Raw genomic sequence first — 14,875 nt, forward strand, 5'->3', positions numbered from 1 at the left:
TGAAAAATAATTTAAAAAAGTAACAAAGAAATAGGTAGAGAAACAAATCAAGAATAGGTTCCATTAAAACTAAACTGCTGTGGATATAGATCAGCAACATTGAAGATTCACTTGTCTATCTTTTGACAGCTTAATTAATGACATAAGCATTATTCTCTTAACACTTTTAACACTCGAAAATGGCAAAATTTTAGTGAACTTGCCATAAGTGCCAACAGGAAACACTGAGAAAACACTAAGCTCAATATTACAACTCTTGTCAACTCAAGACTTATGGATGGCATAATTGTTTGGAAGGGATTTCTTGACATGAGAATGAACTTGTTACATATAGTCTTTAATATCTTAAACCGTTGGCATAGGTTTGCCAACACGAGGATTTGAAAAAAAGCAGAGACGCACACACAATTCTCTCTAAACAAATACCCATCATGGATTTGAAAAAACAAATTGATGGGCACACATTTGAAATACACTTATCCCAAATGGCCTTAAAATCAGAGCTCGAAGGATACAACTCCCAACACACCTAAAAAGACTTCTTTCTACTAAATGCATCTGCTACCTTATTAGTTACTTTACGTTTTTTTTACTGTTGAGATGCTTGAGTGTCTCATGATCAGTGTACAGCACAAACTCACATTTGATATCTGATAGTTTTTCTCTAAAGAAGTCTACAAAATGTTGATTATGACTTAGAACACCACCAGTACCTACATTTAAGGTATCATACCCAAACTCAAATACTAAAGAGAAATTAGAAAGTGCTAACACAGAGGCAGACTCATCTTGTCGCCTTTTCAGTCACTTTGGTTCACCCAAACTTAGCATTTCATGATTGGGGTTGAAATTCTATATAAACCTATGACAAAAACTGGCTAACCTATGAAAACTATGCAGCTTGCCCAGATTTTGTAGGGTCGACTAGTCAACTATCATTTTGACTTTCGAACTGTCTACTCGAACACCCTGAGACGACACGACAAAAACCTTAGAATACAATATTGGATGTCAAGAATTAAGGAATACTTCTTGGCATTCACATACATCTTTTCCTAGGCAAAACCTCTAAGATCTGCCTAAGATGAAAAACACGAACAAATTCACTAGGTATGTACACGAAGTTGTCATCAACAACGACTACAAACTTGCCTAAAAATGGTTGAAGCACTTTAATCATAATATTCATGAATGTACTAGGTGCATTGGACTTGCTAAAGGCGTCAATAGAACTCAATACTCTCTGTTAGATTCGTCTGATATGAAAGCAAGTTGGGAAGATTAGACCTTTGAGATCATATCAATTTCATGCTGGAATTGACATCAAAGTTGGTAACTCATCAGACAATTCATATGACATGATATTCTAATATTCAATAAGTTCCATCGGAAACCACAATGTAAACCCACAATCAGAGCCCAACCTGTCAAGAGGCCAATGAGACTTGGGCCTCACGGCCCTTGGGCCCAAAAAAAATTTAGGGGCCCATTTTTAAGGCCCGAGCTCCCCATTTGTTTAGAAAAGGTTCGGGGTCCATATTATATTTGTTTAATGTGAATGCAAATTTTATTGTTATTTTGATTCTTTAAAAAAAAAATCAGAGGCGCTGCCCCAAACTCCTACTATTAATAGGGGGCCTATTTTTTCCCTCTGCCTCAGGCCCCATAAAACACATGTACGACTCTGCCCACAATGACTAAGCAATAACCATCCTCATGACAAGAATTTACAAACTCCTTTTAAGCAAGACCATTCAACCCATATTCTTTGACCAACTCAAGAATACTAAATTAGAGACTCTCTAAGAGAGAGGAGTTTGATGTATCGATCATTGAACCAGAATGAATAGGTGTTCTTATCATCAAAATGCAAAGTCTTTGGGTGAATCACCCCACACCTCATCTTGATAATGAGGTCTCATGTTAAGCTTAACTAAGCAATGTGTAGTAATTGGGACTTCATTTTCTTTCTTGAACCAAGGTAAGGGTGGAGATGTTTTTCAATCTTTAATTTAAGCAAGTCTACAATTATAGAAGAAACCATATTCTCGCACACCCCACTATCGATAATGACAACACATAAATACTCCTCACGGTGCGTCATGTGCGTAAGATATTGTTTCTCAACCTTTTTTCAGTTCAGGGAGACTTAAGAGAAATCATGGCATGTCAAATAGCACAGGTGCATGACTGAAAGGTTGATGGAGTTGCAAAGAGAGGAAAGTTCATCCCAAAATTCTCGCTTTTGTGTCAAGGTAGAAGGACCATAAACAACAATCAAGCACATAAGGTTGTCTCCATATGCCAACTTCAATCTGAGGGTGACTGTGAAATGTCCCAGAGATAGCATGCACTACAAATTTTTTGTATGATGAGAAACCCTCGTCTAAGCTAGGAAAACCCTAGGTAGGGCTCCATGACCACCCTGCCTTGCGTAAAAATGTTCCAGAGATGACATTTGGGATGCATAACGAACTGAGTTAGATCAGGCTTGACCCATTTAAGCTCGGCTTGATTTTGTTCAAAAAATAAATGAGCCAAGCTTGAACAAAAGTATAGGCTCGATCGGTATACATAAACAATCTGAGCTTGAACAGGTAATTCAGATCGTTTAGGCTCGATAAACCCGATTAGGCTCGGTTCACAAAGTGATATAAAGAAATTAGAGTTTATATATGTATATTGGTTTTCTATACTTGAACATAGAAAGAGTTGTTAGTTTAGAGGGTGTATCTGTTGTCTCTTTGAAAAGTAGCTTGGGTTCAAATATCACCATATACAATTAAAAAAAAAAGCTTTTGACACAACTTATTTTTTTTTTATAAATGTGTTCAGCTCGAGCCGAGACGAGCCCAGACATAAGTTGTTCAAGCTCGGCTCGTGGCATAGACAACTTTTCAACCTCCACCATTAGAGAACCTTTTAATAATTTATCTTATGTTAAAGTATTTGTAAAATATATATCAAATATATTTTAATAAATTTTTTGGTAGAGTTTCGTTGGGGCGTTCCCTACTAAGTGATGCGCTGTACTCTATAGGCTCAAAGGCAGTGATAAATGGGCAAGGGTTGCTAGGTCGTCGCCCGAAAGCGACGCGTCACACCGGCGCCTGGGTGTGATGTCAAATAGGAAAGGGTTCCCTCACTTTGTTGGACGGGTGGGGGTAAATAAGTTAGTCTAAGACCATAAAATTAGGTTAGCCTCTTGGAACATAGGGTCTTTAACTGGTAAGTTGGTAGAGTTAGTAGATATTATGTGTAGGAGAAAGATTGATATTTTATGTCTACAAGAGACCAAATGGGTAGGTGAGAAAGCAAAAGTGATAGAACCTTGGGGATATAAGATTTGGTATACATGAATAAATAGGAATAGGAATGGAGTAGGGATTGTTATGAGTCGTGAGTTTATAGATAATGTAGTTGAGGTCCATAAGAAGGGTGATAGGATTTTACTTATTAAATTAGTATTAGGTATGAATATTATTAATATTATTAGTGTTTATGCACCTCAAGTAGGTTTAGATGATTCCATTAAGCGTCAATTTTGGAAAGATTTAGATGGAGTAGTACAAGGGATATCTTATGGAGAAAGGCTTTTCATCGGCGGTGACCTTAATGGGCATGTATGCATTAGTAGGGATGGATTTGAGAGTATCCATGGAGGCTATGGTATAGGAGAAAAAAACGAAAGTGGAGAAATGATTTTAGATTTTGGTTTGTCCTATGATATGATCTTAGCAAACACTTGGTTTAGGAAGAGGGAGTCTCACCTATTAACATTTAAAAGTGGGGTTAATATGAGTCAGATAGATTTTTTCTTACTTAGAAAGAGAGGTAAGGGTTGTTGCATCGATTGTAAGGTTATACCGGGAGAAAGTGTAGCTACACAACATAGAGTCTTAATTTTAGATCTTAGAATTAGACAATGCTGCAAAAGGGATAGACATAGGATATATCCTAGAATTAAGTGGTGGGCACTAAAAGGAGCTAAACAAGGAATGTTTGTAGAGCAGGTAGTTAAGGAAGCTGATTGGTGTCTCGAGGAGGATTCAGAATCAATGTAGAATAATATAGCGGGTTGCATGAGAAAGGTGGCTAAGGAGGTATTGGGTGAGTCTAAAGGCGGTGCACCGTTAGGTAAGGATACATCGTGGTGGAACGAGGATGTCAAATTAGCTATTAAGGTTAAAAGAGAGTGTTATAGAAATCTAAGTAAGAGTCGTGATAATAAGAATTTGGAGAAGTATATGATAACAAAGAAGGAAGCTAAAAAAGTAGTTCGGAACGTGAGGGATAAGGTATATAAGAAGGTTTATGACAAGTTCGATACCAAAGAAGGCGAGAAGGATATTTATAGGCTTTCAAAGATAAGAGATAGGAAATCGAGTGATCTGGGTATGGTTAAATGTATCAAATATGAAACACAAAGGGTTTTAGTCAAAGATGAGGAGATTAAGGAGAGATGAAAAAATTATTTTGATAACCTATTTAATGAAAGTCATGCTCAGGATCTTGGAGACTTCTCTATTCTTTTTCATGCGATGAATCGTGACTTCATGCGCAATATTCAAAAGAAAGAAATTGCAGAGGCTTTGAAGAAAATGAAATCAAGAAGGGTAGTTAGCCCAAATGGTATACCTATCCGGGCTTGGAAATGCTTGGGAGAGAAAGGTTTAGAATGGTTGACAAATCTTTTTAACAAGATTTGACAAACAAATAAGATGCCTAATGAGTGGAAGAAGAGTACTTTGGTGCCTCTATATAAGAATAAGGGTGATATACAAGATTGCACAAACTATCGTGGTATAAAACTAATGAGTCATACTATGAAACTTTGGGAGAGGGTGATTGAGTCTAGGTTGAGGAAGGTTGTCATGATATCGGAGAATCAATTTGGTTTTATGCCTGGAAGATCAACTATGGAATCTATACATCTTCTTAGACAACTTATTGAAAGATATAAAGAGAGAAACAAAGATTTGCACATGGTTTTTATTGATTTGGAGAAGGCATACGATAGAGTACCTAGGGACGTTCTCTGGTGGACAATGATGAAGAAAGGTGTTTCTCTCAAGTACATTAGAATAATTAAAGATATGTATGAAGGAGTAGTAACCAATGTCCGCACTTGTGGAGGGGTGACAACCAATTTTCCTATAACGGTTGGGTTACATCAAGGATCTGCTTTAAGCCCTTTCCTATTTGCTATAGTGATGGATGAGCTTACGAGACAATTCAAGAAAATGTGTCATGGTGTATGTTGTTTGCTGATGATATTGTTTTGATTGATGAGTCTAGAGCTGGGGTTAATGCTAAGTTAGAATTATAGAGACAGACATTGAAAGCAAGAGGTTTTAAGTTGAGTAAGAGTAAGACAAAATACATGGAATGTCGGTTTAGTAAGCAAAGAAGTAGTGATGGGAATGTAGTGAAGCTTGGTGAGCAAGAAATACTAGTGGATGATTGTTTCAAATATTTAGGATCTATCATTCAAAAGTATGGAGAAATTGATGGAGATGTAAATCATAGGATAAAGGTTAAGTGGATGAAATGGAAAAGTGCAACTGGAGTGTTGTGCGATCGTAGAATGCCATTGCGGTTGAAGGAAAAGTTTTATAGGATGACTATTAGGCCTGCTTTACTATATGGTACAAAATGTTGGGTTGCCAAGAGACATCATATTCAAAAAATGAGTGTAGCTGAGATGCGTATACTGAGATGGATGTGTGGAAATACAATAAAAGATAAGATTCGGGACGGGGAGATACGTAAGAAGGTAGGCGTCACACCCATTGAAAATAAGATGAAAGAGAATCATTTATGGTGGTTTGGACATATTCGACGAAGGCCTAATGATGCTCCAGTTAGAAGGATGGAGAAATGGGAAAATATATTAGTTAAAAGAGGTCAAGGTTGGCCTAAGAAGACATGGATGAAGGTGATAGGAAAGGATATGAATGCTTTGAACCTCACCGAGGACATGGCTTTGGATAGAAATGATTGGAGGAGAAGGATTCATGTGGAACACCCATAATGATTTTCTTTTTTGGTTCATATCGCCGACCCCAATTATTTTGGGATGAAGGTGTAGTTGTTGTTGTTGTTTTGTTTGGTAGAGAAAAGGTCTTCTGACCGATTTTAGATAGCGTATCTTTTTTTTTCTAAAATGGGAAGAGAACTGTATTAATATTAAAAAAGCAAATCAACATAGAAAGAAGCAACACATTAGAAAACAGAAATACCAAAAAGTAAAATAGAAACAAATAAGAACATAAAAAAGAGTTAGCTAACCAAAACACATCGGTAAGAAGTCTGTCATGTTTTATATATATTTTTTAAAATAAAATATTCCATATTTTTCATTGATTTTCACTAGAAAAAAATTTAAGTGAATCCAATAATGGGCACCACCTCCACCCTCCTTTGTTTAATCACTTTCAAGTTCCTAGTTATCGGATCTAAGCAAATCGGACGATGTAAAATGAGTAGGAATAGAGTTTGGCTTGTTGAGTTTCTCAATTAGGCATGATCTGTCTTTGTGATGCTGCGAGGAAGGCAAGGAAGCAATCCACACATGAAACAAGGCGAGGATAATGTAACTCTAGAACTTTGTTATAACGAAAAAACTGAAGGAACGTCAGTAGAGAAGATCATTACCACTAACTGTAGTAGAACATGGTTTTTTGCTCACACAAACCTTCACCTTTATTACGTTTTATTAAGTTTTCACTGTAAAGCAAATGATTTCTCTTTGTCTGCATCTATCATCTCTCTCATCTTTGTTGAAATGTTATGTCATAGGGACATGCCATTTGGGTGTTTTTCCCATTGACATTAGCACACTCACATAGATAGAACATAGGATAAACAAAGAAAAAAGGTAAATATAAAAATGAATTATACATCAAGAAAAATGTAAATAAATATGGATTCTTTATTAAGGCATGTTTGCTATAATTCATGGTTCAAGTGGAGATTTTTTTTTTTAATAAAAGTGGAAATTAAGTCACAGTGTCTACCAATAATATTATAGATAGCTATATCGGACTTGGTTCAAGTGGAGAATCTTTTAAGTACATGAGAGAAATCAACAATTTAAAATTTCATATCATCTATACAACTTGCAATTTCTAATGGACACCTTGTGAGAGTGGAACGTGGGAGAAAGGATAAACTCCTACACCACAAGCCTGCTTCCACTCACGCAAACCAGGTGGGTGAAAAAAGTAAAAGTTGTCATGATGATTGTCTTTTCCTAATTTTGCACGGTCACATCTACTTTTTCAAGCTTCTCCTTTCTCACTTGTAACTAGTTTGCATAGTTGATTCTAGTGCTAATTTTCATGGTTAGAATATGTGTCACCTTATGTGGGTTATTATCCACTAAGAAGATGAATTCCATAAAACTCATATTTAGGTGTTCATAAGATTTTCTTCTGACCAACATATCGGGTTTGGGTTCAATTTATAGTGTGTCTCAGTTTGATAGTAATGAGAGGTTAGTTGGAAATTAGTGGGATTTAGTAGGGTAGGGGTTATGAGAATGTGAAGGGGTTCACATTCTGTAACCCACCCTTATCATCCACTATAAATATGGGGCTTGCCTGCATGATGAGGGGAGTAGCTAAAGCCTATTGCATGTGTCCTGATAATTTCAGTTGGGTTCAGGGTCTTGCTAACCATCGACTTGAAAGCTTGGGCTCATCGTAGGCATCGATAGGCTGATGAGAATGTCAAACACCCACATGTCGCATCAACCATGATGTCTATTGGTATGTGTTGAATTAGCATTCTGGTTCTAATTTTGAAGCGTACGCCTATATAGTCACTTGCTAAGATTATTCTAGCCGGCGACCCTGGTCATAATTTGTTGTTTTTTGTTTGAATAAAATTTTACTGCATTTTCATGGAAGTTCCTTCTCAAATATTCTTTGAAAAAGTCATAATAACTATTCAAAACTTTGTATGTTATAGATCTTGCATGACATCCAAACCAATTAATTTCAAATGTGTTTAATCTCATGGTTAGACTACACTAGTTGGGATAATATGCAAATCATGCACCATAACAAATCCTTACCGCAGCACATTGTTACTGTTGATAAAAATTCGAAAGTTGAGAAAGATTGACTTACTCGGATTTCACTAAAATCTTTTTTGAAAGATCTTGGGACGCCATATGCAAGTTTTGATCATCCTTTTTTGGACTTGAAGGTTTGTTTGGTTTTTAGGTTTATCTAAATTATATATAAAAAATATATTTAGCATAAATCATAAAATAAAAAATTCTAATGTAAAACCCCTAAAATCTAAATCATATATGAAAAAAGTATATTTACCATGCATTTAATAAATAAATCATAAAATAGACAATTAAAATATAAAACCCCTAAAATCTTAATCATATATGAAAAAAATACATTTAGCATGCATTCAATAAGTAAATCATAAAATAGGTAATTAAAATGTAAAACCCCTAAAATATAAATCATATATTAAAAAATATATGTATTCTATAAATAAATCATAAAATAGACAATTAAAATGTAAAACCCCTAAAATCTAAATTATATCTGAAAAAATATATTTAGCATAAATTTAATAAATAAATCACAAAATAGGTAATTAAAATGTAAAACCCTTAAAATTTAAAATACATTTATTAAATAAATTAAAGATTAAGCAATTAAAATACACAAACTCTAAAATTAATAAATAAAAAAATTTACCTTGCCGATAAACACAACATGAGGGAGATAGAGGGGCGAGAGAGAAAAAGTAAAAGATAGGGAGAGAGAGAGATGGGGGTGGGGGTGAGAGAGAGGGTGCAAGGGCGATAGGGAAAGGGCACGGGGGGAGGGCAGTTTTTTTATCTTTTTAACTTACTTCTTTACTGACGTGATTTTTTTTTTGGTGCTAGTAAAGAACGTTATGCTAACGTGATACTTTTTCGCACCAGTATAACGTTCATCTTTACTGGCACGATCATGTTTTGTGCCAATAAAGATCTTTACTTCACTAGGGCATAATATAATCGTGCCAATAAAGATATTACACTGTCTCAATGTATGTTGCGATAGTATAATGCGGTTCTTTACTTGCACAAGCATATTTTACACCAATAAAGTTGTTTTATTACTGGCGCACATAAGATGCACATGTAATGGAAGTGAAAAGCGGTTGTGAAGCTATAATACATGCACATGAAAAATGAAAAGGAAACACAGTATGAAGTTGGGGCAGCAGCAAATTAGAAATCAAATGAACACAAGTATAAAATGAGATAAAACCAATACACAGGCTTGTTATAAAACAATATATATTTTCCTTTAGGAAGTGAAAGAGAATTGATTTGGAAAAAAGGAGGAAGTGAGCTTCCAGATAAAGAGAATCTAGTTTCCTATATATTTTAGAAGTGGGTTTTGCCAAAGCTTCTCCTCCTTTTAGGAAAGCGAGGAGTTTCTCACTTTCAAAGCTAGCTTTCGATGACTATGTTCAGCATTGGACCATAATTGCAACAAATCCTAGCATATGTACCAACTACAAATAACTTGGCCACAAACCCTGATTAGTTACTCAGTGTATTCATATGACACGTCCATAAAACAAAGCCTTATGACTGATCTTGATTCCCTAGATCATGACCGGTTGCTGTCATAGCTCAAAACGGTATACACGGTCTAAGCTACGGTCATAACCATCAAAAAAATGGCAGCAAAGAGTGACAACATGGACCATGGGTTTCTGAAATAGGTATGTATCAGATATTCACGCCATGCATTCCAACCCCTAGCAGTGTACTCCCTCAACTTTATCTGCACTTCAGATGTGTGATCATCCATCCCATATATGAGACCGTCGCCCAGTTTGTTGAACAGCACGGCAGCAGCATCATCGCTCCCAAGTTCGTTCTTCACTATCCCTCTGGAGCTGAGGTAGCTCACGTCCTCGGCGGTGTCTATGAGATCGTCCATGAAGGCCACGAAGGAGGACACCTCTTTCCCTGTTGGCGGGTGCATGCGCTCGAAGGCCATTAGGTTCATGTAGACCCCTGCTGTGTCGTCGTCTATGGTGATGTAAGGAAGAGTGAGCACACCATCTTCAAACTCTACATCTAACACGCTGCCGCTGCCTCTCGTCCTAAAGGTAACTCCTGCTTCATGAAACCTCTTTGCGGATCTTATGTACCCAGGATTCTGAATCGAGCAGGCACATGCACAGGACCGGATCCTTTGGAACAGACCCCTCTTGCTCTTACCAACAGCTTGAGGACTCCTTAGACAAGGAGAAGATCTAGAAGCAACACGTTGATCAGAACCATCTCTTGCAGAAGTGGGTCGTTCTTGCTGCAATAATGTATCTTGGACCAGGCACTTCCTGTAGATGTCCAGTACATGTAAACCAAGACCGGGTGGCGGAGGTGATGGAGGATTAAAATAATCTGTGATCAATTTCTTGATATCACCATCGTCGTTAATCACCTTGTTCCCTTTCTCTGTATCGAGCAACCTGTTTAGGACGAGGAGAGGAATTTGGTTTTCCAGCATCAGCATGTCTCTACCCAACACTGTACTTGCATAGTGCATCCTGCGGGAGCTGAAGAATGGGTCAGTCTCGACTGACAAGCCTTGATTAAAGCGTAGGATCTCAAGCATGAAGCACCCGTCGAGGAGCATCATCTTTATGAAATCATCGGACGACAACTTGGGTTCCAGTTGGTCGAGTTCATCATAGCAATCCTTGAGATTTTCTTCTACTTCCTTCAGGGAGTCGACAAAGAGAGAGAGTGGAACTTTGGTCCGGTGGAGGATCCTGTAGAGAGCTCTTTCCTTGTGCTGCTCCATGGGCTTCAGGTGCGCCTCCCCATGGTGGTAGGGACCGAAAGACGCCATCTGAGGAATACGTTTTTCCTCGAGCTCCGACGAATTGACAAGGTCATAGGGCCACTTGTAGATCGTCCTCCTCGCCGCCTTCTCCACACCTATTGAAGCAGTGTATTCTGTGTATCCTTTTTTGATGTCCACCACCCAAGAATCGCTCCTCTCCTCTAGTTCCATCCCTCCTCCGGCAGTATCTTTGTGGTTCATGGTCGATCATACACGATCTGCACACAAAAAACCAGTTAATGGTACTTGTGGAAGGTTGTGAACATGCAACACGCATATGGAGATAAGATGAGCTGCAAGAAAATACCTCTACTTGCAAGATGGCTACATGCACCCACACAAACACATTTATATATTAGTTTGTTGGGTTGGATGTTGCTGATCTGAGTGGATGCCCAAATAAATGGAGAGGGTGTTTCGTATTCTCCTCCAAACATATTGAACTATAGAGATCCGATAATCACGCCTGCCACTGGCGTGATTATCGGATCTAGATAACTCAATAGAACATGCACTCAGTTCGTATTCGGGGGAGTACCCCTCTCCATTTATTTGGGCATCCACCCAGATCAGCAACATCCAACCCAACAAACTAGTATATAACGTGGGGGTGCACATATAAATGGTGGTGGTTGACTCGGAAAAGTGTCATCACTCAACCAAGTAGCACGAGGCAGACAGCGTAGTCATGTCCACTCCTTACAGTAAAAAAAAAAAAAAGGTAAATCTAGGTAACAAAGACACACTAGGCATCGGAGCAGCCAGAGGTGGACATTTATGGCATCAGTAAGCATTAAAAGCTTTCATTCTTATGGTTTTTCATAGTTAAACTTGCAAAGATTTTGGGTATCCGTTTATGATCTCTGCAGGTTTCTTAAAGTTTTCCCCTTTAAATTTAACTGATTTGCCTTTAAATTTTAAGTGAAAAAACTACCAAGGAAGCCATCTAATGATGCAGAATTCTGACTTTTTTTATTTTGTGGCTTGGCTCATTTGCATTCTCTGGTTCCTCCTGCGATATATAATGTAACACCTCAAAAGTTCTAACCTCAAAAGTTTGTGATTTTTTTTTTTAAAGAAGTATGATACACCTCAAAAGGAGAGAACAGTTAAACATCAAAAAAATGTTTTGAAATAGATTTGACAATTCTAATCTTATAGGAAAGAAACACTACTAGAAAAATGTGAATTTGCGATGGACTCTGTTCATTGCTAATCATGTTTAGCGATGGATTAATGACAGACAGAGTCCATCACATATCTTTGGTCGCTAATTAGCGATGAAACTCATCTGTCGCTAATCCATCGCTAAATAGCGAGAGATATTTTTCATCACGAATCCATTGCTAAATAAGCAACAAATTTAGTTTTGTGACGGATTTATATCCATCGCTATTTTAGCGACAGAAAATATCCGTCGCTATTTTAGCGATGGAAAATATTCATCACAGATTAGCGATGGATATTATCCATTGCTAATCCATCACAAAATAAAAAAAAAATTAATAGATATGCATAGGGATATCACTAGATATGTGGATAGACATAGAATTTGTCATCTAGCTAAAGCAACTGCTAGTAATATAGGGCTATACTTGCGCTTACCTATCTCTAAGCGGCCATGGCAAGACATTAGCAAGGATTTTGTTTTGAGTTTACCAAAGTTTATGTATAGATTAGATTATGTGTTTGTAGAAGTTGATAGATATTAAAAAATGACACATTTTATTCTTTATAGAAAGGTCATAGATGCATCTTATATTGTTGATTTGTTTATCAAAGAGATATATAAATTACATGGCATTCCTAGTACCATCATCTATGATAGATATTCAAAATTTATAGGACATTTTTTGAAACAACTATGAAAAAGGTTGGGCACTTCACTTTAACACTATGCACCACCCATAAACCGATGGTCAAACTAATGTTGTAAATCGATCACTTGTAAATTTATTATGTGCACTTGTAGGTGATCGGCCTAAGTCTTGGCCAAGTATTTTGTTTCAAGCCGAGTTTGCTTTCAATAAATCAGTGAATAGATCCATAGGGTTCAGTCCTTTTGAAATTCTGTATGGTGCTAACCCATTCTTCGCAGTTGATTTAGCCTCAGTTCCTTTTGCTTGGCCGGTTCATAAGTATGTTAAAGAATGAATAGATGCACTTCATGAAAGCAGCTAAAGCAAACTCTTATTGAAAACACTGCAAAATATAAATAATCTATATATAATAAGCATCATCAGGTAATCTTTGAACTCGGTGATTTTGTTTGAGCAATTTAATCAAAAGAACGGATTCCTCCTCATATGTGAGGCAAACTCACAAATCACCGTATTGGTCTGCTTGAGGTCCTCGAAAGAATTATTGAAAACGTGTATAAACTGGACTTGTCTTATCATTTATAACACTTCTGACATATTTAATGTTAATCATCTTTCCAAATATCATGAAGATTTGATGGGTAAGGAACAAGCTTTGAGGTTGATGCCTTTTGAGCCCAGGGAGCTTGATGCAGCGCATCTTACAAGACCTTGTTGAGAGAGTGTTGAAGACACGCTCTAGGAAAATGTATCATCGGAATCAAGTGCGAAGACCAAGCCCTCACCATGCATGAGGAACCTGAAAGCCACCTGGAGTGTACTCGATCAAATCCAAGATATTATGTATAGAGTTTCAACACAATGGTATTTTTATTTTTTATTAGGATTAGTTTTGACAACTGTTAGATATCCATTTTGAGTCATCAGAGTGTGTATGCAGGTTCAAAGTAGTTTCTTTTTAAGTTGCTAATCCTTTTTGTGAAGATTTTGGATCCAAGACCTATCCAAAATGATTAAGAATGGACTCTTGATAAAAATATATTATAAAAGTTCATTAAAGTTGAAAGGTGCATTTGTAATATCAATGGAAATTATTATTTTATATTAACAGAAACAAGATTCTCATGCATGAATTACACACATGTCTTACGTACACTTCAGAAAGCGAGTTTTTTAGGCAGCAACCGTGTAACGCTCCAAAAAAAATGTGCACGAAATTTTCCTTTTTTTCTTTAGTTGTATTATAGCATAGACTCTCTATAAAATGACAAACTAAGTCAATATCGAGCCAGGCAATGGTGTTCCCTTAACTTGCATATAATGATAAAACTGAAGGACTGTCGACAGAGAAGATCATTACCACAATTACCATTAACTGTAGTAGTAGAACATGGCCTTTTGCTAACACAACTTCACCTTTATTAAGTTCTCACTCTAAAGCAAATGATTTCTCTTGTCTGCATCTACCATCTCTCTCTCTCATCTTTGTTGAAAGGTTATGTCATAGAGACACAACATTCATTTGGGTGTTTTTTCCTATTGACATTAGCACGTTCACATAGAGCATGGGATAAACAAAGGAAAAAAGCTAAATATAAAAACAAATTATGCATCAAGAAAAATGTAAATAAATATGGATTCTTTATTAAGGCATGTTTGCAATGCCCTGTGATTCATGGTTCACGTGGAGGAGTTTTTTTAATAAAAGTGGAAATTAAGTGACAACGTCTACCAATAATATTATAGATAGCTACATAGGACTTGGTTCAAGTGGAGAAGAATTTTTTAAGTACCTGAGAGAAATCAATAATTTAAAATTTCATATCATCCATACAACTCGCAATGTCTAATGGACACCCGGTGAGAGTGGAACGTGGGAGAAAGGGTACCTACACCACAAACCCACTTCCACTCGGGCAAACCAGGTGGGTGAGAAAAGTAAAAGTTGTCATGATGATTGTCTATGCCTAATTTTGCATAGTCATGTCAACTTTCACAATCTTCTGCTTTCTCACTTGTAACTAGTTTGTACAGTTGAATCTAGTGCTAATGTTCATGATTGGAATATGTCTCACCTTATGTGGGTTATCATCCACTAAGAATATGAATTCCATAAAACTCATGCTTTTCGTCTGACGAGCATATGAATAATCACTTGCCAAGATTATT

General features: G+C 36.8%; 1 protein-coding gene across 1 annotated transcript; it reads right to left on the minus strand.

The window, feature by feature from the left end:
• Window positions 1–9,445: 9,445 nt before the first annotated feature.
• On the minus strand, window positions 9,446–11,313 carry LOC149829292 (UPF0481 protein At3g47200-like). Its single transcript, XM_090017336.1, has 2 exons — window positions 11,194–11,313; window positions 9,446–11,104 (listed from the first exon to the last, which is right to left on the minus strand). Exon 2 carries the CDS (start codon window positions 11,085–11,087, stop codon window positions 9,681–9,683), a length of 1,407 nt encoding a protein of 468 aa, XP_089873462.1. The 5' UTR covers window positions 11,088–11,104; window positions 11,194–11,313; the 3' UTR covers window positions 9,446–9,680.
• Between the last annotated feature and the right edge of the window lie 3,562 nt (window positions 11,314–14,875).

Source organism: Nuphar pumila, chromosome 9 (assembly GCF_984573655.1).
Source record: "Nuphar pumila chromosome 9, dmNupPumi1.hap1.1, whole genome shotgun sequence".
Taxonomy (NCBI): Eukaryota; Viridiplantae; Streptophyta; class Magnoliopsida; order Nymphaeales; family Nymphaeaceae; genus Nuphar; species Nuphar pumila.